Genomic DNA, 22127 nt, shown 5'->3' with positions numbered 1-22127 from the left:
TACCTGACATGTCACTGGTACAGGAAGAGACTAATGACTCATTGATGTACTTGTACCACTATACCCGTGAAGATCCGGGGTAGAATAGGTCTTCAGCAACCCATGCTTGCCGTAAAAGGGCGACTATGCTTGTCGTAAGAGGCGACTAACGGGATCGGGTGGTCAGGCTCACTGACTTGGTTGATGCATGTCATCGATCCCAAATGCATTGATCGATGCTCATGATATCAATCACTGGATTGTCTGGTCCAGACTCGATTATTTACAGACCGCCATCATATAGCTGGAATATTGCTGAGTGCAGCATTAAACAACAAACAAACAAATAAACATGTACCACTCACAAGTTGATCTCTAAGTAAACATGCTTCAGTGTAAATGAACCGAAGAGTTTTCATACGCTGTGTGCCTGTGAACATTTAAATGATGTTTAAGCTGCTTTTTATTTAACAAGCTTTGCTTGGCCTTGTACTGTCTGAGAATTCATGAAATAATTCAAGGCCCTTTTTTTAAAAATCATCTTAGCGCTATGAAGATGTGATTCCAGTACTGTAACTTAGTCTTATGACAGTCGTAGAGCTAGGATGGTTTTGTGGAACGATGTGAATTTTTGATGACAGTGCTGCAACCCCTGGTTTCTGTTTCAGGTCAACATTACCAGTCCAACCACCAGCACTTCCTCCAAAGGTGGGTAGTACCTATGCTGTACGAAATCGAGGGAGATAGTGTTGACGAGGGCCGAAGTGCAATCTCATTAAAATCAGATCTTAGTTCTCGCTACAGCTAAACAAAGATCTGAGGACATCCCATTACAGGTCACGTCAGACCAACCTTGTGCGAACTTTGACCGACCAATGGAATGACCAATCAGAAGGCAGCTTTCTCGTGCTTTACGGCACTAATTTCAATTTGGCGACTACACTTCGAAACATATATTGACAAATTCTCGATTACAAATTTGAAACCTGAACAAAAGAACATTCTGGAATGGCTTATAGATGGTCTAGATTGTAAGGATTCAGTTGTTAAACCCGCAACTATCGTTCGGAGTTAATGTTTTCGAGGTTGCATGATTAGAAATCACATTCCGACTGTCACTTTCACAATCTGGTAAGCGATGCTCTGATTGGTCGGATGAAAGGTCGTTCTGACATGACCCCTGATGGGATGTCCTCAGATCTTTGTTTAGCGGTAGAGAGAACAGAGGTCTGATTTTTAATGAGATTGGGCCGAAGTGTTTCATAGAATGTTATTTGAGTAACAGACCAGCTTACAGCTTAGGAATGTCCTTAGTATTTACGAGCATGCCTCAAAAACATTGAGTCCACTAGCCTGAACTTAGTGGGTAAAGTCGCAGACTGGTATTTTCTATGAGGCTTTGTCCTGCTGACTCGTAAGAGGTGACTATGCTTGTCATAAGAGGCGACTAACGGGATCGGCTGGTCAGGGCAATGACTTCATTGATACATGTCATCGTATCCCAATTGGGTGGATCGATGCTCATGCGATAAATCACTGGATTGTCTGGTCCAGACTCGATTGTTTACAGACCGTTGTCATATTAGCTTGAATATTGCTGAGTGCAGCGTTAGACAACAAACAAACAAACAAACAACTTCATACCCCAAGGTGTGGATCATTGCTCTTGTTATCAACCACTAATTTTCCTGAAGCTGACCAGTAAACATTATAAAAAAAAGAGGCCACTGTGTTACGGCTTTTCAGCAAACACTCCAGTAGGGGATATCAACAAATAACTGACCAGCATATCAGTACCCATCTTCCCGAGGCAAGAGAGTTAACTGACTTTAAAAGTCCAGTTTCCACCCTTGCCCAACTATGCTGGAATTACTGGGTTTGATCGTAGCGCCACAAGTGGCTATTATCAGTTATGCCCCATCTAAGCCTCTCCTATGGACCAATCAGATTCCACCTCTCGTATCACGTACGTTTGCTTCACACAAAATGGTGGCGCCCGGTCAGGACGATCTGATCGAAAATCAAGATATATATTGTGATAAAACGTGTCTTACATTGCGAAATGCATTAAATCACGTGAGCACCTTGTTTAAAAACATGAAAAGATTTGGAAAATATCTGCTGACAACGAGTTGGCAGTGCACATGCTTTGCAAATCCTGCAATCGACCGAAATCTGCACGACAGTTAACGAACCGGATTTCTATTTTGGTTCGCGCTTTTGATTGGACTATGCATAGACTCGTTAGTCCAGCCAAAATGTAACTCCATAATACCAGCCTAGTTCAGCAAGGGTGGAAACTGGACTTTTATAGTCAGTTAACTCTCTTGCCTCGGGAAGATGATCAGTACCTCTCAGACAATGATAGGTATTTGCCATCGTTACTCATCATCCTCACTTACAGTGAAAACAACTCATTAAAAACATAGTCTCTTTGCAAATGGTGTGAACAGTAATTAAACAATAAGGTGGGAAACACCCTTTTCAGATACATGGCAAACTTCATAAGCAGATACTTTGGGCTCAGTTCCTTGATTTGCTACTTATCATGAGTCAACTGTATGTTAAAAGAATTAATTTCTAATTGTTGTAAATTGTTTTTGTTGGGCATCTTATTTGCAGCTTACTTTTAGTAATATGACCTGATTCATGGCGACATGGTTGATGCTGTAAATGTCACAATTGTTGAATTTGAAAAAGAATATTTGTAAATAGAGATTTTAACTGACTATTGGAGGCTTATGACTATAGGGCAACAGTGTATAAAATTCAAGTTGAGCTCAGTCCCAGAAATCCAGGGTCAAATTTTCTTGCCAAAAAATATAATTCCTTATCCTGTTGTCGTAAGCTTCAGGTCACCATGCTCAGGTCTCCAGGCTCAGGTCTCCAGGCTCAGGTCTCCAGGTTTCTTTCATTATTGGACAGCCTCTGTGGTCTAGTGGTAGAGCGTCCGCCCGGAGAGTGGAAGATTCCGGGTTCAATCCTGGCCGTGTCATACCAAAAGACGTTAAAAGATGGTACTTGTTACCCTGTCTGGCGCTCGGCATAAAGGGGCTCAAACAAGGACTGGTCGGCTCGGAGTCAGTATACTGTGTCTGAGTGGGGTAATCATGTTAAACTGCAGCATGGTATCTCAGTGAGCTAGCACTATAAATCGGCATCAGTCCGGACTAGTACGAGCAGCCACACACACACATGCATGCACGTCGTTATATAAGTGCAATAATCTTGGACGCGACGTTAAGCCCCATTTCACCTCACCTCTTGTCATTATTATTGTTAGTAGTCAGAAACTAGTTCCAACTCATAACAACTATATCAGCATGTTTTTGCCAAGGAAAGATGTCTCTTCCTTTAAAATCGACACAGGTTTTCCATTCATATAACCAACATTCAGATTTTGAGATGTATTTATAGCCCTTGCAAAATACTGTTCACACGTTTTGAATGACCTCGACCTGCACAGTAATGAGAAACCGTTTGAGTTTTTGTAAGGCTTAAGACTGTGGATTCCTTCTGCAGCCTCCAAAGGCATCAGGAGGCCATGGGGAGAAGCATGAGCTGGAGACAGGCAGTCCTACTGACCAGCTGGTGGACAGTGGACCGGACATTGAGTCCCTCATCGACCGGATGTTGACACTGACCCCCAACACTACCATGCCCCCTGAATTCACAGATGAGAAACCACCAGAGCTTCCCCCCAAAACTCGCCAACACGCTAACGGGGACCTACCCCACACAGAAAATGGCATGTCTCCCGTGTCGGAGGGGGCACCTCCTCCTGCTGTCCCCCCTCGGAGGAGGATCAAGAAGGATGCAGTAAGTTCATCTTGTGAATTATATTTCCATGAAAGCTGCGGGGAATCTTGGGGGGGGAACGGTCCCCTACAACCCATGCTAGTCATAAGAGTGAGTGAGTTGGGTTTAACGCCGCTTTTAACAATATTCCAGTTATATCGCGGCATGTCAGCTTAATGTGAGAGGAAAGCCCGAAGTGATGCAGGTCTCAGACGTTTACGACTTAGGTGAAACCCACGAGCACGGGTATGGTGCTGACAAACCTAGAAACATAATCGGGGCGAACCGGGATTCGAACCCACAATCATAGGTTTCTGGCGTGCCCAAGGGACGCAACTCTCCACAGCGAATTGTGGCGCCTTAGATGACTGGGTCACCCGTGCCCCCGCTAGTCATAAGAACTGTGGGTTGGGTTGTCAGTGAATGCCCTGGCTGGTTGTGTCATCATGCCCCGACAGCATGGATGGGTGGTCATGCTGTCAGCCACTGGTTTGCCTGGCCAAGACTTGTTATCTATAAGTCACTGTGATATAGCTGGAATACTGCTGACTGGTGATACAAGCATGTTGTTGTCAAACTTGCATCTATTTAACATTCTGTTTTAATGAAATAGTCAAGAGAAATTTCAAAATAATACTCTGTAACTTCAGGAAAATCAATGGGTTTTTTTTAGATAACTTCAAACTTTTAATCTATGAGAGGCTAGCTGAACATATTTTTATAATTATATGCTTCATTTGTTTCAGCAATCAGAATCAACAGATGTAAGTATTTTTTTAAGCTGTTACAGTTGATATAATCATAAAGTCAAGAAATACCATTGTCAGAAACATTTATTGTCATTTATGGATTAGAACATGGTGTTGCACTTTTGTGAGAAAAACAATTTGTTTTTTAGAGTACTCGCAGAATTATCATTATTTGTGGTTTTGTTTTCAGACACAATCTAGGCCAGTCAGCAATGGCCTTCCACCAACCCCCAAAGTTCATGTGAGTTTGAAGACTGTATAAATTAATGAAACCCCATTCTAGAGCCTGCTATCTTAAGGGTCAAAGAAAAACGATGAGATGGGAGAGGTTGTGTCTGTTATGAGAGCCTTTGTGACAAATGTGATATCATGGGTTGTCTCCCTTAGGTATTTGCCGTTTCATGGTTACCTCCCTTACACTGATTTTTCCCATTTTTACTTCCAATTCTCACTTTTTTCACATCAGTAGTTTGTTTCCTGGCTGTAGTACCTGTAACAGTGTTTTCTTTCCAAATAGTCAGCTCACCAGATTCTGGTACTTAGGCTAAAAAAATAATAGTCTTGGTTCTCAAGCACCGGCCGCATCATCATAAAGTCTGTCAACTTGTTTGATAGGCATTACTTAGAAGTTGGCGGATGACAAGATAGACACAATTTTATGGATAACAACTTCTTTAATACTGTAAAAAGCGACGTTTCGGTATAGATCCTTATACCGCTGTCAAGCAAGACTGAATGAGGGACATAGTGCAGAATATATATAGCAAGTTGAGGATTAACAGTAGAGGATTAACAGTAGAGGATTAACAGTAACAACAAGGGCATACATGAGTGGGATAACAACTTGCTATATATATTCTGCACTATGTCCCTCATTCACTCTTGCTTGACAACGGTATAAGGATCTATACCGAAACGTCACTTTTTACAGTATTAAAGAAGTTGTTATCCATAAAATTGTGTCTATCTTATAAAGTCTGTCGTTTTTATTTCCATTTTCAAAAAAAATTCTTTAACTATTCCACGCTTTGAACACATGACCCCGGCAGTAACATAATGGATTACAAACGTATACACAATGAACACTTTTATTGCCAGAATAGCGTAATGGCAGAAGTACCTTGCATACTTCAGTAAGGATTTGTTGACAAGCTTCTTCTGGTGTAGTGTGCTCAGGATAATGTCTCCCTATTGAGAAATAAAATCAAAGTTCATTGTATGGGTGAATTATGCACACACTGGTTGTCCAACGGTAGTCAAATACTATATTCCAGTATTTTACTCATCAAGGAATACATTCATGTAGGGAGGTCCTTTCCCAGGTTTATTTGAACTATTTTGAACAACAACAGCGACAAAAAAGGGAGAAAAAAGAAACCACCGCCCACCCGCACTATGTTTTCCAAAGCCATTCCTGAGAAGCAATTCTTTTCTTTTTTTAAGCCTGAGTGTTACAACATGTGAAAACTTAATTCCAAATGGCAAGCTGACAAATTGGTAGTTTTGTGTTTGTTGCGTGATGTGACACTGTACCTACCTCTTGTATCATTCCAGATGGGAGCGTGTTTCTCCAAGGTGTTCAATGGCTGTCCGCTCCAGATAAACTGTACAGCAAGCTGGGTGCATCCAGTCAACAGAGGTTAGTTATACTTGAACAGTTCAATTATACTTATAACATGTTTTGATACTTTTAGATGGCAATTTTGATCTAATGAACCAATATTCTTAAAGGACGTCCTATTTTCGGGTACTGGAGTAGAAGTCGAGTTTCACCCCTCGGGTACTCGAGTCCAAAAATTTGGACTCATGGAAGCCCTAACCCTAGGGCACATGTTTTTTATGAACCCTCGTAGGTAATAATTAGACTATTAGCCCTGAATTGAAAACTACTCCAGAGTCTGTTGACAGCTTTGAGTGATGGCCATGATAGGTTTGCACACAGATGTATGTCCTTCCTACTACATCAGAACATTTCTGAGAGAATCACAATAAAATTAGTTTGCAAGCATGCACACTTTTGTTACAAGTCTGTCATACAGACCCTCAAACAAGTATATCCAATACAGCCCATGCAAGTCTATAATGTTTGGCAAGTCTAGATTACTGCAGTATCATGAAAATGAAGAGTCTCTGGGCTCCTTTTTATTATATTTATATTAAGATAATTTAACAACTGTTTTTTTCTCTTCCTAATGTCAGATATGTTCATTTCAGAGACTAAATGTTTGTCTAAGGTCATTGCTGTCGCTGATGTTAAGTTTGTCATCATTGTTTATCTTAATCTGTATTTGTTTTTGAAATGTTTTTAATTAAAGGTGTTTATTTTTCCAGATCAGTACATTTTGATAGGTGCCAATGAAGGATTATATACACTGAATCTCAATGAGATTCATGAATCAACACTTGAATTGGTGAGTGTTCACACAGTTACTGTTTAAATCATGTTTGCATGCCATAAATCGCAAAGAACAATGAAGGACAAAGCGTGGTTTATTTCACGATAAAACAGTGGTCTATCATGACGTCATTTCTGGAGATTCGAATATGCACTCGCAACTTGATTACGTCATATTGGACGACGTTTTTGAGTGGGAAGTGTCCAATAAGTTGTTGCTCATAGATGTAGCTCGGCAACGCAGATAAACGCTGTGGCCGAAAGATTGCATCCAAAAACGGGAGAGATATGACAATCGGTTTAGGGAGAAAAGGTACAGGTAATTGACGTGAGGATTGTGAGAATATGTGGGAAATGCCCACCTGTGCATAAAATCGACTTGTCAGACATTGCCGAGGTCAGTTCTATTGAGGGAGTCATCCTTTTTTAAATACTATTTTTAAAGCGTGCACATTTTATCAGCATCCTTTAGGAGACTGTTTATAATGTTGATATCTTATACAGTAAACTACGTTTTTTATTAACTCAAGGGGACCACCAATTTTTGTCTTTTATAACCCTAGTTCGTTATAAGTATATATACAGCATTCATAGAGCGAAAGGGCGGTCAGGTAGCCGAGTGGTTAAAGCGTTCGCTCGTCACGCCGAAGACCCGGGTTGATTCCCGACATGGGTACAATGTGTGAAGCCCATTTCTGGTGACCCCCCGCCGTGTTATTGCTGGAACATTGCTAAAAGCGGCGTAAAATCAAACTCACTCACTCATAGAACAAAAGCCTGAGGCCAAACAAAACAGTTTGTTATATCCGCCAGTTTGTTATAAGCATGTTCGTTATAAACGTAGTTTACTGTATAAGAAATAAATATGCTACATGCTTTTATGATTACATAGAAGTGTCCCATTGGGGATGTGTACCATGCTTCAAGATATGTATCCTTGACACTATGATCCAGGGGCAGTCAGGTAGCCTAGTGGTTTAAGCGTTCGCTCGTCACGCCGAAGACCCGGGTTGATTCCCGACATGGGTACAATGTGTGAAGCCCATTTCTGGTGACCCCCCGCCGTGTTATTGCTGGAACATTGCTAAAAGCGGCGTAAAATCATACTCACTCACTCACTCACTCACTCACTCACTCACTCACTCACTCACTCACTCACTCACTCACTCACTCACTCACTCACTCACTTACTCACTCACTCTCACTATGATCCATCTTCCTTTCAGCTACAAGCAAGGCGATGTGTATGGCTGTATGTGATTAAGGATGTCCTCATGTCTATATCAGGTTAGTTACTCTGGCAGCTCTGCTACATAAGAAATAAATTTTTTAGTGAATACGGATATTTATATAGGGCTATTATTTGGTATGACAATTATAAAATACCATTTTCTAAATGTATATGCATGAGGTCAGAAGCTACTGACATGACTAATGTACAAGTCCCAGTTTATTTACTTGTGTTAGTTTTGTGAGTAGTCTTACCTTTGACGACAGGAGTACGCTTCCATTAGTCCATTACAAGACCAACTGACAAATTTCAACAGCAAAAAAAAAATTGAAATGAGTTTATACAAACTGAAATAATAAAAAAATATTTTTTTATCACCAATCTTTATAACAAATGGTGAATAATACATATAAAAACATATATTATAACAAAAAACAATCAATTATCTTGAGGTATCTTGCCATGTTAAAACATGTTTGATTTTCTTTCATTAGTCAAGAGAATGGCTTATGTCAACATGATAAGAGCTTATCAAACAGCTTATCAGATAATCCAAATAACGGGATTGGCAGTTTCTTTAGGACGCTTTTGAGGACAACGCATGTCTTAACACTGTTATGTCCGCTGTTATAAACCGCATACTTCCATTCATGTCTTTGACTAATATTTGTTCCAAGAAAAAGTATATGCCAATTTTTTTGTGCCTGACTTTTTTTCACTAACCAGAATGACCACCTGTTTAATAGGGGATAAATAAATAATCTGGAAGTGGATGAGTCTGTGAAGTGGAGTTAGGACCAGTGTTACCGTTTACCGGTAATTACCAGATTTTTACCTGTAAAATTAGGCTTGAACCGATATTTCATGTGACTGGCGGTCCCTGTGGACCTGCAAATAAAGTACCTTTGTTGTTAAAATCTTTGTTGTTGAACAAAACATCGGCAATATTAACATAAGTATGTTTTGAACGAAGTCGGCTTGTATCTTACCATCAGGGTTTCCCTTTGATTATTTTTATTTCAAGGAAATAACATTTCGCTTTGCTTCGATGTTAAATATATATTGGTAGCGGCTTAGTCTCGAAATATTTTTTAAAAAAGAAGAAAATTGTGACTGAACTCTGTGTAAACGAGATCTATTTACGTTATGTCAGAGAAGACGTCATTGCATTTAACATGACGTTGAAAAAATCAGGAACACTGAGGACAGACAGTTTAATGGTCGGGGGAGCCTGGGTTTGTTGTTGGAGATTGGATATTGTATCTGCTTCAAGATAAACAGTTTCTTCCTCTAATGCCCCCTTTTCACTAAAAGCATGAATATCCCGAATCACCCCGAATAGGAAACTTTCGAAATTTGTGATGATTTGGCCAATAATGCAAACTTTCGTGGCTAATCGGGTTGAAAAATATGAAGAATGCCAGGAATGGGTTAAGAAACATGTACGAATTACAAGATTCATGTACGGATCATGCACGAATTGTAAGAATCACCTACGACTAAGTTACGAATATGCCGAATGTTCTTACTTAATGCTTACATGATTCGTTGTTGACTCGGGACATTAGTGGCTGTTTCGGGATGTTTTCGGGTTGAGGACAAGAAATTTTGGGATCCACGAATCGCTAAGAATAGCCACGAATGCAAAAGAATCAATTACGAAGCTGTTACGGAACATGAGAATTAATTATGGATTAATTGAGAATGGATTATGCAATTCGAGGACCCTTCCTCGAAAGTTTTTGACAAACAAAACCTTTCTTGCTGATTCGAACTGTACGGATGTTTGGGAATCAAATAAGATTCATTTAAGAACTTCAAGAAATGATTGAGATTTATCTACGTATATGAAAAAGTTCCTATTCGGGTCAATTCAATGTGGTAATATTTGTGAAATGGGGGCATAAAAGGAGGGGCTTAAGACTTTTTGTTTCACTTCCCATCCAGCATGCCCCGTGAACAGTTATTATTTTTTGTGTAGACCTTCCCGCAGAAATATTAAGGGCAAAAAATTGCAGGCCCCCCTGCCCAAAATATGAAATGTGGGTCCTCCCTAATACAGTGATGCTCTGCCTGATGAAGCTCCTTTTGTACATCGGTAGATGATGTTGTCCACATGGTCAATAGATGTGCCGGTATTGTAGAAACACCTACGTCTTTGCATATCCCTCCCTCACCCATTCACCCAAGCTGCATGTAAACTTTATCATGGCATGCCCCTATAGTTGAGATCTCCGAGACCGTAACTTGTAGGAAGGTAAAACTTTGCATGTATAAGTTCAATAGTAGCCTTAATTGCTCACAGTTATTGATCTGATGTTGAAAATGATGAGGCTCATTACACATGCAAATGAACCTGAAACATTTACAAGCCTGAATAGTGATAACATATACCGTATTCGACGTAATAAGCGCCCAGGGCGCTCTCAAAATTCGAAATAGGGGGCTCTTATTAGAATATAATTTTGGTGAAAGGGTTGAAAGATCGTAAATTTCGTGGTATATGCTGACAGCCGTGGCGCTTATTAGAGCGTGGCGCTTATTACGTCGAATACGTACCTGTAACGGGACTAAATTCTACTAGCTGTCATGTTTCCAGGTAAGAATTGGTCCCCATTTACCTATGCTAAGAGGCGAGGAAATGGATCGGGTGATCAGGCTCAGGGACTTAGTTGATGGCTCACATTGCTCACGACATCAATCACTGGATTGTCTGGTCCAGACTACGTACAGACCGCCGTCATATAGCTGGAATATTGAGTGCAGGATTAAACAACAAAAATACAAATACGAGCCCTTAGAAAAGCTGTAACATTAGACAAATTGATTCTTGCTAGTGGGTTGGTGCCAATTTGCTTCCTCGCCATCCATTTATGCATGAATTTATGTGCACTTTGATATAAAGTATGCATGTGGTATGTGCAGATGTTAACCTTCGCAGGCTGTTTGTAGTCCAACACCGTTTCACCATCTATTTTATGATAAACTTTTTATATGGTATCTGTGAAACCAAGGAGTGTATTAGTTTTGTATGGATGATTATAACTGCATAGGTAGCATAAAGACAATGAGATCCAATTTCAAATATAGCATGGAGTCAGACAATTGCACACACACAATCTCATTCAATTCAGATCTCTTATTCCGATTCAGTGCTACTGTCTGAAAGATCAACCATTCAGTTTGGATGCCTCTGTATTCTCAGTACGAGCTAATGAAGCCTTCTCTACATCATATTTGATTTCCGTATCTCAAAAATTGATGTAAACAGGCAGTTCTGAATAGAAATAATAAGGGCCACACTATTTTTGGTGGATATTTTGTACACCCTGTTCTGAATGGGGGAGGTAAAGAAATGAAGCTGAATCATTTTAAAGGTGACAACTGATTGACTGAGAACCCTTGCAGCCTTTAATTTGATTGGTTGGTAAATGTACGCTCAGGGTTCTCTGAAGCAACCTCCTATCTTCGCATAGAGAGTAAAACATCTGATATGAATGAGAATGAACCAAAGTGAAAATGGTATATTTGCAATGACTTCAGCATGTTCGTATTTAAAGGGAGACTATCACGTGTTGCACTTTCTAATCTATATCTAGACATTGTACGTAGTACCAGGTATGAAACACATTGTTTCAGTGTTATTTGGGCTATCATGAAGTGTTAGATATATAGACATGATAAAAGTTTACTTAGCAGATATGGATAAATTTATGTTTGAATACTTGAATCACTTGTATATTATGTTTGTTATTTTCCCTCTTTTCATTGTGTTTTTTCTGTCTCTCAGTGTATTGGTAGTTATGCGACATTAAACAGATAATGGACAAACTACACTGGTGCACCTATGTATTGTGACAACCCTCATGATTATTATTATGATTATTATGCTTTGTTTCCAGGGAGAACGCCCCACCTGTACAGACATGATCTGATGATGCTCCATAGTAAACAGACAAGTAGATTTTCACTCAATATGACGAAAATTCCAGAAAAATTAGTACCAAGGTAGGCACTTCTTTTGCATAGTTTCTAAGCATCTTATCGTCTACGATAAATTAATCATTACATTTTCATCCAAATATTCAGAAAATCTGAGGCATTTTTATATATATGTTATAATACACTGTTCAAGACATCTGTGTACATGAAGCCTGAATGTTTAGTAAACTGTAGATTGTGTATTTCATCAAGTACGGAAAGAAGCTCACATATGTAGTGACTTTCTTTGTAGGTCCTTGGGGATAGCAAAATGATGTGTTTTGTAACGAGGGAGGATGTTTGGTAGTGAGGCAGGATGTTTGGTAGTGAGGCAGGATGTTTGGTAGTGAGGCAGGATGTTTGGTAGTGAGGCAGGATGTTTGGTAGTGAGGCAGGGTGGTTGTTTGGTAGTGAGGGAGGGTGTTTGGTAGTGAGGCAGGTTGTTTGGTAGTGAGGCAGGGTGTTTGGTAGTGAGGCAGGGTGTTTGGTAGTGAGGGAGGGTGTTTGGTGGTGAGGCAGGGTGTTTGGTAGTGAGGCAGGATGTCTGGTAGTGAGGCAGGGTGTTTGGTGGTGAGGCAGGGTGTTTGGTAGTGAGGCAGGGTGTTTGGTAGTGAGGGAGGGTGTTTGGTGGTGAGGCAGGGTGTTTGGTAGTGAGGGAGGGTGTTTGGTAGTGAGGGAGGGTGTTTGGTAGTGAGGCAGGGTGTTTGGTAGTGAGGCAGGGTGTTTGGTGGTGAGGCAGGGTGTTTGGTAGTGAGGCAGGGTGTTTGGTGGTGAGGCAGGGTGTTTGGTAGTGAGGCATGCAGGATGTTTGGTAGTACCGCAGGATGTTTAGTGGTGAGGGTGGATGTTTGGTAGTAAGGTAGGGTGTTTGTTTGGTAGTGAGGCAGAGTGTTTGGAAGTGAGGAAGGGTGTTCGGAAGTGAGGCAGGGTGTTTGGTAGTGAGGCAGGCAGGGATGAAAATCTGATAACCAATTTTTTTGTGGCAAGTTCTGATTAACATTTACATACTGTTTTCACCTGTACAGGAAGTTGCAGCCTACAGTAAAAGTGCCGGACACGCGAGGCTGTATGCGATGTTGTGTGGGACGCAACCCATACAACGGGTACCGCTACCTGTGTGGGGCGCTGCCCACAGGCGTGCACCTGATGCAGTGGTATGAGCCTCTCAACAAGTTCATGTTGCTGAAGGTGAGGAGGCTGGTTCAAGGAGCCGTACTATGTGATTTATCGTGGCCTTTTTATGTACGAGTCCTGGGGACTCTCTGTCTTTGGGGGGCCTCAGGCATGATGACGATGTTTGGAATTTTTATTGTATGTAACAAAATTAAGTGATTGCATGGACTGTAAAATGTTGTTTTGTTTTGATGATTCAAACAAACTACTTTAAGAGACATAAAGCCCTAAAAAAATTATGAATTTGGAAAATCCTTGATTTTGATAGATTTAAATCATAAAAAAACACCTCAGATTGAAACAGCTGAAAATATCATACCAAGTGTTTTTCTGCAGTACCAGTGTTGTGTACAAAGTTCACTTTCGAAGTTCGAACTTTAGTCAAAGGTTATAAGGTTATAATGGCATAAACAATTTGACTGTTCCAGACATTTGACATAGAGCAAATGCCTCCACGGCTGGATGTATTTGAGATGTTCATCAGTCCGGAACTGGAGTACCCTATGGTCTGCTTCGGGGTCAGGAAAGGGTAAGTTGAGCACTGGCTGTTTTGAGAGGGGAGTCCAGGCATTGATGTTGTCTTTAAAGGGGAGTCCAGCTCTTGCTGTAGTCTTGAGAGGGGAGTCCAGGCATTGATGTTGTCTTTAAAGGGGAGTCCAGCGCTTGCTGTTGTCTTGAGAGGGGAGTCCAGGCATTGATGTTGTCTTTAAAGGGGAGTCCAGCTCTTGCTGTAGTCTTGAGAGGGGAGTCCAGGCATTGATGTTGTCTTTAGAGGGGAGTCCAGCGCTTGCTGTTGTCTTGAGAGGGGAGTCCAGGCATTGATGTTGTCTTTAGAGGGGAGTCCAGCGCTTGCTGTTGTCTTGAGAGGGGAGTCCAGCTCTTGCTGATGTCTTAAGAGGGTGAAGTGTTTGGTGAAGGGACATGACAATCTGATAATTAGTTGGAAAAGACCTTACAGAAGTGTTTTGTTTTCCAGAACTGACAGGAATCATGTGAAATTTGATGTGATAAACCTCAACTCTGCATCCAGCTGGTTCACAGATCTGGATTTTACAGGTACAGTCCTTTGTCCTCTGTCCTCTGTCCTCGTCCTTTGTCCTCGTCCTCTGTCCTTCTGTGAGTGTAATAGGGCTGTGTTTCGGCCAAATACTTGTGTTGCAGTTTATAAGATAACTACACGATATATATATCACAAAGAACAACAAAAAAACGAAGCGTACTTCAAGATAAGGCATTGTTCTATCGTGACATCAATTCTAGAGATTTGAACATACACTCAACTTGATGACTTAAATTGGACCATGTTATTTTGAGAGGGAAGTGTCTAGCAAGTTATTCCCTATAAATGTAGCTGGGCAACGCAGATAAACGCAAAGACTGAATGATTACATCCTAAAGTGGGAGAGATCTGACTATTGGTATTGGGAGAAAAGGTACAAAAAGCACAGATAACTCCCGTGTTCATAAAATGGATTTGTCCGACATTGCCGATGTTGGAATGTGTTCAAGGAGTCAACATTATTTGAATAATGATTTAAATATTTTTAAAGCGTTAAAGTTTACACGCGCTTATTTACAGACCGCCGTCATACAAACAAACAAACAATATGCAAGACACAGAAAAGATATTACAATATGTATTTTTGAAAAGCATATTACAATTTGTTACATTTGACTCTGTTCCCTATTTCGTGAAACACATGTGCGCACTTGCCTACAGAGAACAGAACAGCTAAACTCTTCGAAGGATCTCTTTGTTCACCTTTCCCCATGTTTAAATAATTATACAGAATTCAAATTGTGCCTCATCAGTAGAATTGAAGTTGTCAGTAACTGGTGTAATGCAGGTTGTTTCAGAAGCTACATTTATATGCCCACGATGTGAACGATTATTCAGAAATTAATTTGGGCCAAATCAGCAGAATTTAATTTGTCAGTAGTTGTAGTTTCATAGGTTGTATCTGAAGTATATTTATATGCCCAAGATGTGAATGATTATTCAGAATTTAATTTTTGCCAAGTCAGCAGAATTTTGTCAGTAGTTGTAGTTTCATAGGTTGTACAGGTGGCCCAGTTGTCTAAGGCGCCGCGATTTGCTGTGCAGAGTTGCGTCCCTTGGGCACGCCAGAAACCTATGATTGTGGGTTCGAATCCTGGTTCGCCACGATTATGTTTCTAGGTTTGTCAGCACCATACCCTTGCTCATGGGTTTCACCGAAGGGGTAAATGTCTGAAACCTGCATCACTTCGGTCTTTCCTCCCACATTAAGCTGACACGCCGCGATATGACTGGAATACTGTTAAAAGCGGCGTTAAACCCAACTCACTCACTCACTCACTCACAGGTTGTATCAGAAGCTATATTTATATGCCCAAGATGTGAACGATTATTCAGAATTCAATTTGTGCCAAATCAGCAGAATTTAATTTGTCAGTACCGGTACTCGTAGTTTCATAGGTTAGCAGTTTTCATGGTAGTTACGTAGGTTGTATCAGAAGCTACATTAAATATACATAATGAGCAAGATTTGATGAACCCCCACTGTGAATTACACAAGCTATTAATATATAGTCACACATCTGTCTTATTGTATTTGTCCCATGACTGGGCTAGTACCGTTAAGTAACAGTTAATATTAACTACGGGTGGTAGCAGTCCTCAGCCCTGCATGTAATCCTCCGAGGCTTACGAAACCATGATCACAGTCATAAATATAAGACTGTAGGTAGTTGCATTAATTATTGACGATCTTTGTTGTGGCGAGTTATAAGCTATTCATGAAGCAGAGTGCAGTTGATTGTTTAAGACAGCTGGGGATCAATACAAGCTGGGACTGTAATTTCCTGTGGGGAACAAAACCTGTTTGGGTTATTAACTTAGTGGAGGACGGTAGTTTTATTTTCACTCATCCCAAGGGTTAAAGAGAGGCCGTAGTATGAATTTGTGAGCCCTTGTTGCTCTCAAGTCCTTTTGGAATTGTATAAATAAGTTTTGAATTTATGGTATTTTTTAACTGCCTCTCAGAGTTTAAGGGAGTATTTGTTGTGGCAGTGTTGGCACATTGTGAGTTGACATTGTTGTCAAAGTTAAGCAACCCGTGACGATTTGGGGTTGAATAGGTCTTCAGCAACCCATGCTTGCCGCAAAAGGCGACTATGCTTGTCAATAAAGGTGACTAACGTGATTGGGTGGTCAAGTTCGCTGACTTGGTTGATGCATGTCATCGATCTCAATTGCGTGGATCAATGCTCATGATGTCAATCACTGGATTGTCCGGTCTCGACTCGATTATTTTTCAGACCACCGTCATATAGCTGGAATATTGCTGAGTGCTGCGTTAAACAACAAACAAACAAACAAAGTTAAGCGTTAGGTCCGGGGCCTTTGTAATAAAGATTTAGGGGGCTCTAGATTCAAATATGTAGATGCAGACTTGGAGGAACCCAGGGACCCCTTACATTTATGAAACTCATTACTGATATGGAACTTAGTGTAGGATTGAACTAAGGCTGGGACAGGCAGCTTGGGTACTTGGTTCGGGTGGGCCATGAATAGGACCCGGGTACCCACAATGCTACTCGTACCCATTGTTGGTCATGTGATATATATTGTTTTGATGGGGGCGGTCGGGTAGCCTAGTGGTTAAAGAGTTCGCTCGTCACGCCGAAGACCCGGGTTCGATTCCCGACATGGGTACAATGTGTGAAGCCCATTTCTGGTGTCCCCCGCTGTGATATTGCTGGAATATTGCTAAAAGCGGCGTAAAAACCACACTCACTCACTCACTATTGTTTTGATGACAATAAGAGTAGGCCTAAAAACTCCATGGTTAAACTAAATGCTGCTAATGTCCGCATTTCTTTCTGCTTGTATTCCTTCTGACTTTTAATGTTTTCAGTGCATGTATGATCAGATATTTTTACACGTTTATCAAAATAGTTTTTGACAGGCCTCCGGTAAAACAATTCCTAATAGGACATTTTGCACCAAACTCATGAGACCCTCAGCAGATACCCGAGTAGTAAATTTACTCGTCCCAGCCCTAGATTGTACCTTTTTTTTAATTGATTGAGATCTAAAGATTTTTTAGTTGTAAGCAATATCTCTGTGATGCCAGATTTGTAATCGGTGACAAGTGTAGAAACTAACATCTTTAGTCCTCTAGTCCTTCTAATGATAACATATAGCAAAACCCTTAAAAATGGCAAATTTCAAATAGTCCTTAGGGTACCTTAACTATTGGGCAGTTTGGCAAGGACTACAGGACTAGTGCCAATTTCTAACGCTGAGTGAGGATTATGAATTCAGAAGTCAGCCAATCTCTTTTGATTATTATCACTGATCCACCTGCTCCAAAATGTTTACAATTGAGACGACGAAATGTAAAATAAACAACAACGTTGCTTAAAAATCATCCATTGTCTGTCATCTGTAAACTAGGGTGGTAGGGTGGCCTACTGGTTAAAGTGCTGACTCGTGTCCTTGACCCAGGTTGGATTACCCCCGTGGGTGTGGGTGTAGCATATTCTTGGTGTCTGCAATATTGAGAAAAATGCATACAACCCAACTCTCTCAAGTACTCATCTGAAATGTTGTGTTTTTTCCCAAAACTTCAAAACCAAAGGAGCGATGAAGCTAAAACTTCTCATGAGTTTCTCAAAATTCATCAAATTGTTTTTGGCAAAGCTAAGTTCTGCTGTTGTCCTGTATGTTACGTTAGAGCTGCAGAGCTTACAGCACTAGTTCTGTGAAGAAGTGTTAATGCAGTTCTCGGGAAGTAATTTCGTCAATATATATTTGTTAATTGTTATCTAAATGATGTGTGCTTTCATTAAGATGTCTTTCTTTCAGGAGAGGTGTTACCAGTTGTAAATGTGACACAAATGGAGAAAGACACGGTGTTGGTATGTTATGACAGTAAGTACACTATTCAAATTTTACAATAAAAAGCTGCTCAATTGTCTCTTGTTTAGGCTTGGTTTCTGGAAAACATATGAATTGGTGGTTAGTTTTGCTTGACAACAGTATAAGGATCTATACTAAAACGAGGGGCACGGTGGCCCAGTCGTCAAAGGCACTGCAATTCGCTCTGCAGAGTTGCGACCCTTGGCCATGCCAGAAACCTATGATTGTGGGTTTTCGAATCCCAGTTTATATGTTTCTATGTTTGTCAGCACCAGACCCATACTCGTGGGTTTCTCGAGTGGTAGATGTTTAAGACCTGTACCACTTCGGGCTTTCCTCCCACATTAAGCTGACACGCCTTGATTTAACTAGAATACTGTTAAAAGCAACGTTAAACACAACTCGATCACTCTACTAAACGTTGCTATGACAGTATATTAAAAAAGTTCTTCTCCATAAATTGTGTCTACTTTTGTCCTCCATCAGCTTCTAAGAAATGTGTATCAAACAATAATGTCCCATTAGTGTTTAGTAACATGAAAATATCTTATTATGAACAAGGGGCGATGAGGTAGCCTAGTAGCTAAAGCGTTCACCTGTTACGCTGTAGGCTCGGTTTTGATTCCCCACACGGGTACAATATGTGAAGCCCATTTCTGTTGTCCCCCGCTGTGATATTGCTGGAATATTGCTAAAAGCGGTGTAAACACATACTCTCTCACTCACTGTTATGAACAATGTGAAAGATCAGTAAAGAAACATGTCTCATGTTACTGTTTGTTTCATGAGATAACATCCATTTATTCTACATTCAGTAGATATAAGCATGGTAACATAGAACGATGTGGCCCTCTTATATTTCTACTAGCCTTTACCCGTAGGACCAGCAGTTTGTGTCCACACTGTTGACATTCTGGTTTTGTTGTGGCAGAGTATGTGAGAGCTGTCAACATGGTGGGGAAGCTGAGATCCAGTAAACGCCAGCAGTCCGAGCTCCACTTCGACTTCCCAGTAGAGTCTGTGGGTGAGTAGTCCGCCATTTGACTTGCTCAGTAGACTTTGTCAGAGATGCAAAACAATTTCGTGTGACAAAAATTACCAAGCTGTTCTTTCAAAAATAAAGAATGCTGGCAGTAAAATATGAAATCATTCAGTTGCACATTTCTGTTTATGTAGAAATGTACAAAGAACAAACATTTATACACCAAACATTATTCCATAGCATGATGTAAGATGTGCGAGATCTCAGTGGCGGAACTGGTAATGAACTCTGAATCAGTAATGAAATGTACCAGTTTTAAGTCCCAGGATCAAGAACTATTTCAAGAACAGTTGATTTAGGACAGGTTCAGAAGTCATTCTAGCCTGTGCCATCGGTGCATTCATTTTCAAATTGCACACATTGGAAGTATGGTGGATCATGATGGTACACTGTGTTTGAATTAATTCCAATCTAATAATGCAATGACAGATAAACTATAGTAATGTGAAAGGTGAGGTGAGGTGAAATGGGGCTCTCTGGGCGGAGGTTTTACCGCTAGACCACGGTGGCAGTCTAATATGAAAGAAATTAGCTTTTTTTAAGTATTATGTATGATAACTTCACCATTGCTAAAAACATCGTGTGTCAGGTTTCCATGATTGGTCTTTACCTTCTGAAACTTTAGACTACATTTAAGGATTGGGCGTTATTATTTTTCAGTTCATACAATATGATTGATATATTTTTAGAAACAATGAAGTTAGGAAAGCTGTAATTCCCAGTTGGCAGATGAATACATGGCAGGATTTACTCAAGGAACATTTTCTAACAGTGTTAGTAACTGTCAGTCAACCTGTTGAAGTTTTCTGTAGATGTACTGAGACACCTGTATTCTGTGGACGTACTGAGACATGACCTGTATTCTGTAGATGCACTGAGACATGATCTGTATTCTGTAGATGTACTGAGACATGACCTGTATTCTGTAGATGTACTGAGACATGACCTGTATTCTGTAGATGTACTGAGACATGACCTGTATTCTGTAGATGTACTGAGACATGACCTGTATTCTGTAGATGTACTGAGACATGACCTGTATTCTGTAGATGCACTGAGACACCTGTATTCTGTAGATGTACAGAGACATGACCTGTATTCTGTGGATGTACTGAGACATGACCTGTATTCTGTAGATGCACTGAGACACCTGTATTCTGTAGATGTACTGAGACATGACCTGTATTCTGTAGATGTACTGAGACATGACCTGTATTCTGTAGATGTACTGAGACATGACCTGTATTCTGTAGATGTACTGAGACATGACCTGTATTCTGTAGATGTACTGAGACATGACCTGTATTCTGTAGATGCACTGAGACACCTGTATTCTGTAGATGTACAGAGACATGACCTGTATTCTGTGGATGTACTGAGACATGACCTGTATTCTGTAGATGCACTGAGACACCTGTATTCTGTAGATGTACTGAGACATGACCTGTATTCTGTAGATGTACTGAGACATGATGACCTGTATTCTGTAGATGTACTGAGACATGACCTGTATTCTGTAGATGTATTGAGACATGACCTGTATTCTGTAGATGTACTGAGACATGACCTGTATTCTGTAGATGCACTGAGACATGACCTGTATTCTGTAGATGTACTGAGACATGACCTGTATTCTGTAGATGTATTGAGACATGACCTGTATTCTGTAGATGTACTGAGACATGACCTGTATTCTGTAGATGCACTGAGACATGACCTGTATTCTGTAGATGTACTGAGACATGACCTGTATTCTGTAGATGTACTGAGACATGACCTGTATTCTGTAGATGTACTGAGACATGACCTGTATTCTGTAGATGTACTGAGACATGACCTGTATTCTGTAGATGCACTGAGACATGACCTGTATTCTGTGGACGTACTGAGACATGACCTGTATTCTGTAGATGCACTGAGACACCTGTATTCTGTGGATGTACTGAGACATGACCTGTATTCTGTAGATGTACTGAGACATGACCTGTATTCTGTAGATGCACTGAGACATGACCTGTATTCTGTAGATGTACTGAGACATGACCTGTATTCTGTAGATGTACTGAGACATGACCTGTATTCTGTAGATGCACTGAGACATGACCTGTATTCTGTGGACGTACTGAGACATGACCTGTATTCTGTAGATGCACTGAGACACCTGTATTCTGTGGATGTACTGAGACATGACCTGTATTCTGTAGATGTATTGAGACAGGGCAACCTGTATTCTGTAGATGTATTGAGAAATGACCTGTATTCTGTAGATGTACTGAGACATGACCTGTATTCTGTAGATGTATTGAGACATGACCTGTATTCTGTAGATGTACTGAGACATGATCTGTATTCTGTAGATGTATTGAGACATGACCTGTATTCTGTAGATGTACTGAGACATGACCTGTATTCTGTAGATGTATTGAGACATGACCTGTATTCTGTAGATGTACTGAGACATGATCTGTATTCTGTAGATGTACTGAGACATGATCTGTATTCTGTAGATGTACTGAGACATGATCTGTATTCTGTAGATGTATTGAGACATGACCTGTATTCTGTAGATGTATTGAGACATGACCTGTATTCTGTAGATGTATTGAGACATGACCTGTATTCTGTAGATGTATTGAGACATGACCTGTATTCTGTAGATGTATTGAGACATGACCTGTATTCTGTAGATGTACTGAGACATGATCTGTATTCTGTAGATGTATTGAGACATGACCTGTATTCTGTAGATGTATTGAGACATGACCTGTAATCTGTAGATGTACTGAGACATGACCTGTATTCTGTGGATGTACTGAGACATGACCTGTATTCTGTAGATGTACTGAGACATGATCTGTATTCTGTAGATGTAT

At 40.4% G+C, this 22127-nt stretch overlaps 1 protein-coding gene across 12 annotated transcripts in view; it reads left to right on the top strand.

Annotated features, from left to right (window-relative positions):
• The window catches only part of LOC124115402 (mitogen-activated protein kinase kinase kinase kinase 5-like), a 104668-nt gene that overhangs the window by 49490 nt on the left and 33051 nt on the right, over nucleotides 1-22127 (top strand). For all 12 annotated transcript variants that reach the window (XM_046476373.2, XM_046476372.2, XM_046476369.2 and 9 more), the window contains 13 exons: nucleotides 648-687; nucleotides 3502-3798; nucleotides 4524-4541; nucleotides 4717-4767; nucleotides 6081-6165; nucleotides 6858-6937; nucleotides 8148-8208; nucleotides 12055-12160; nucleotides 13159-13321; nucleotides 13735-13835; nucleotides 14283-14362; nucleotides 18159-18224; nucleotides 19144-19236. In XM_046476373.2, coding sequence (XP_046332329.1) covers nucleotides 648-687; nucleotides 3502-3798; nucleotides 4524-4541; nucleotides 4717-4767; nucleotides 6081-6165; nucleotides 6858-6937; nucleotides 8148-8208; nucleotides 12055-12160; nucleotides 13159-13321; nucleotides 13735-13835; nucleotides 14283-14362; nucleotides 18159-18224; nucleotides 19144-19236 — 1241 coding nt within the window. The remainder of the gene's footprint in view (nucleotides 1-647; nucleotides 688-3501; nucleotides 3799-4523; nucleotides 4542-4716; nucleotides 4768-6080; nucleotides 6166-6857; nucleotides 6938-8147; nucleotides 8209-12054; nucleotides 12161-13158; nucleotides 13322-13734; nucleotides 13836-14282; nucleotides 14363-18158; nucleotides 18225-19143; nucleotides 19237-22127) is intronic.

This window comes from Haliotis rufescens, unplaced genomic scaffold (genome assembly GCF_023055435.1).
Source record: "Haliotis rufescens isolate VD_foot unplaced genomic scaffold, xgHalRufe1.0.p SCAF_3, whole genome shotgun sequence".
Classification (NCBI taxonomy): domain Eukaryota; kingdom Metazoa; phylum Mollusca; class Gastropoda; order Lepetellida; family Haliotidae; genus Haliotis; species Haliotis rufescens.
The sequence above is the reverse complement of the archived record's forward strand: the minus strand, read 5'-3'. Positions and strand labels throughout refer to the sequence as shown.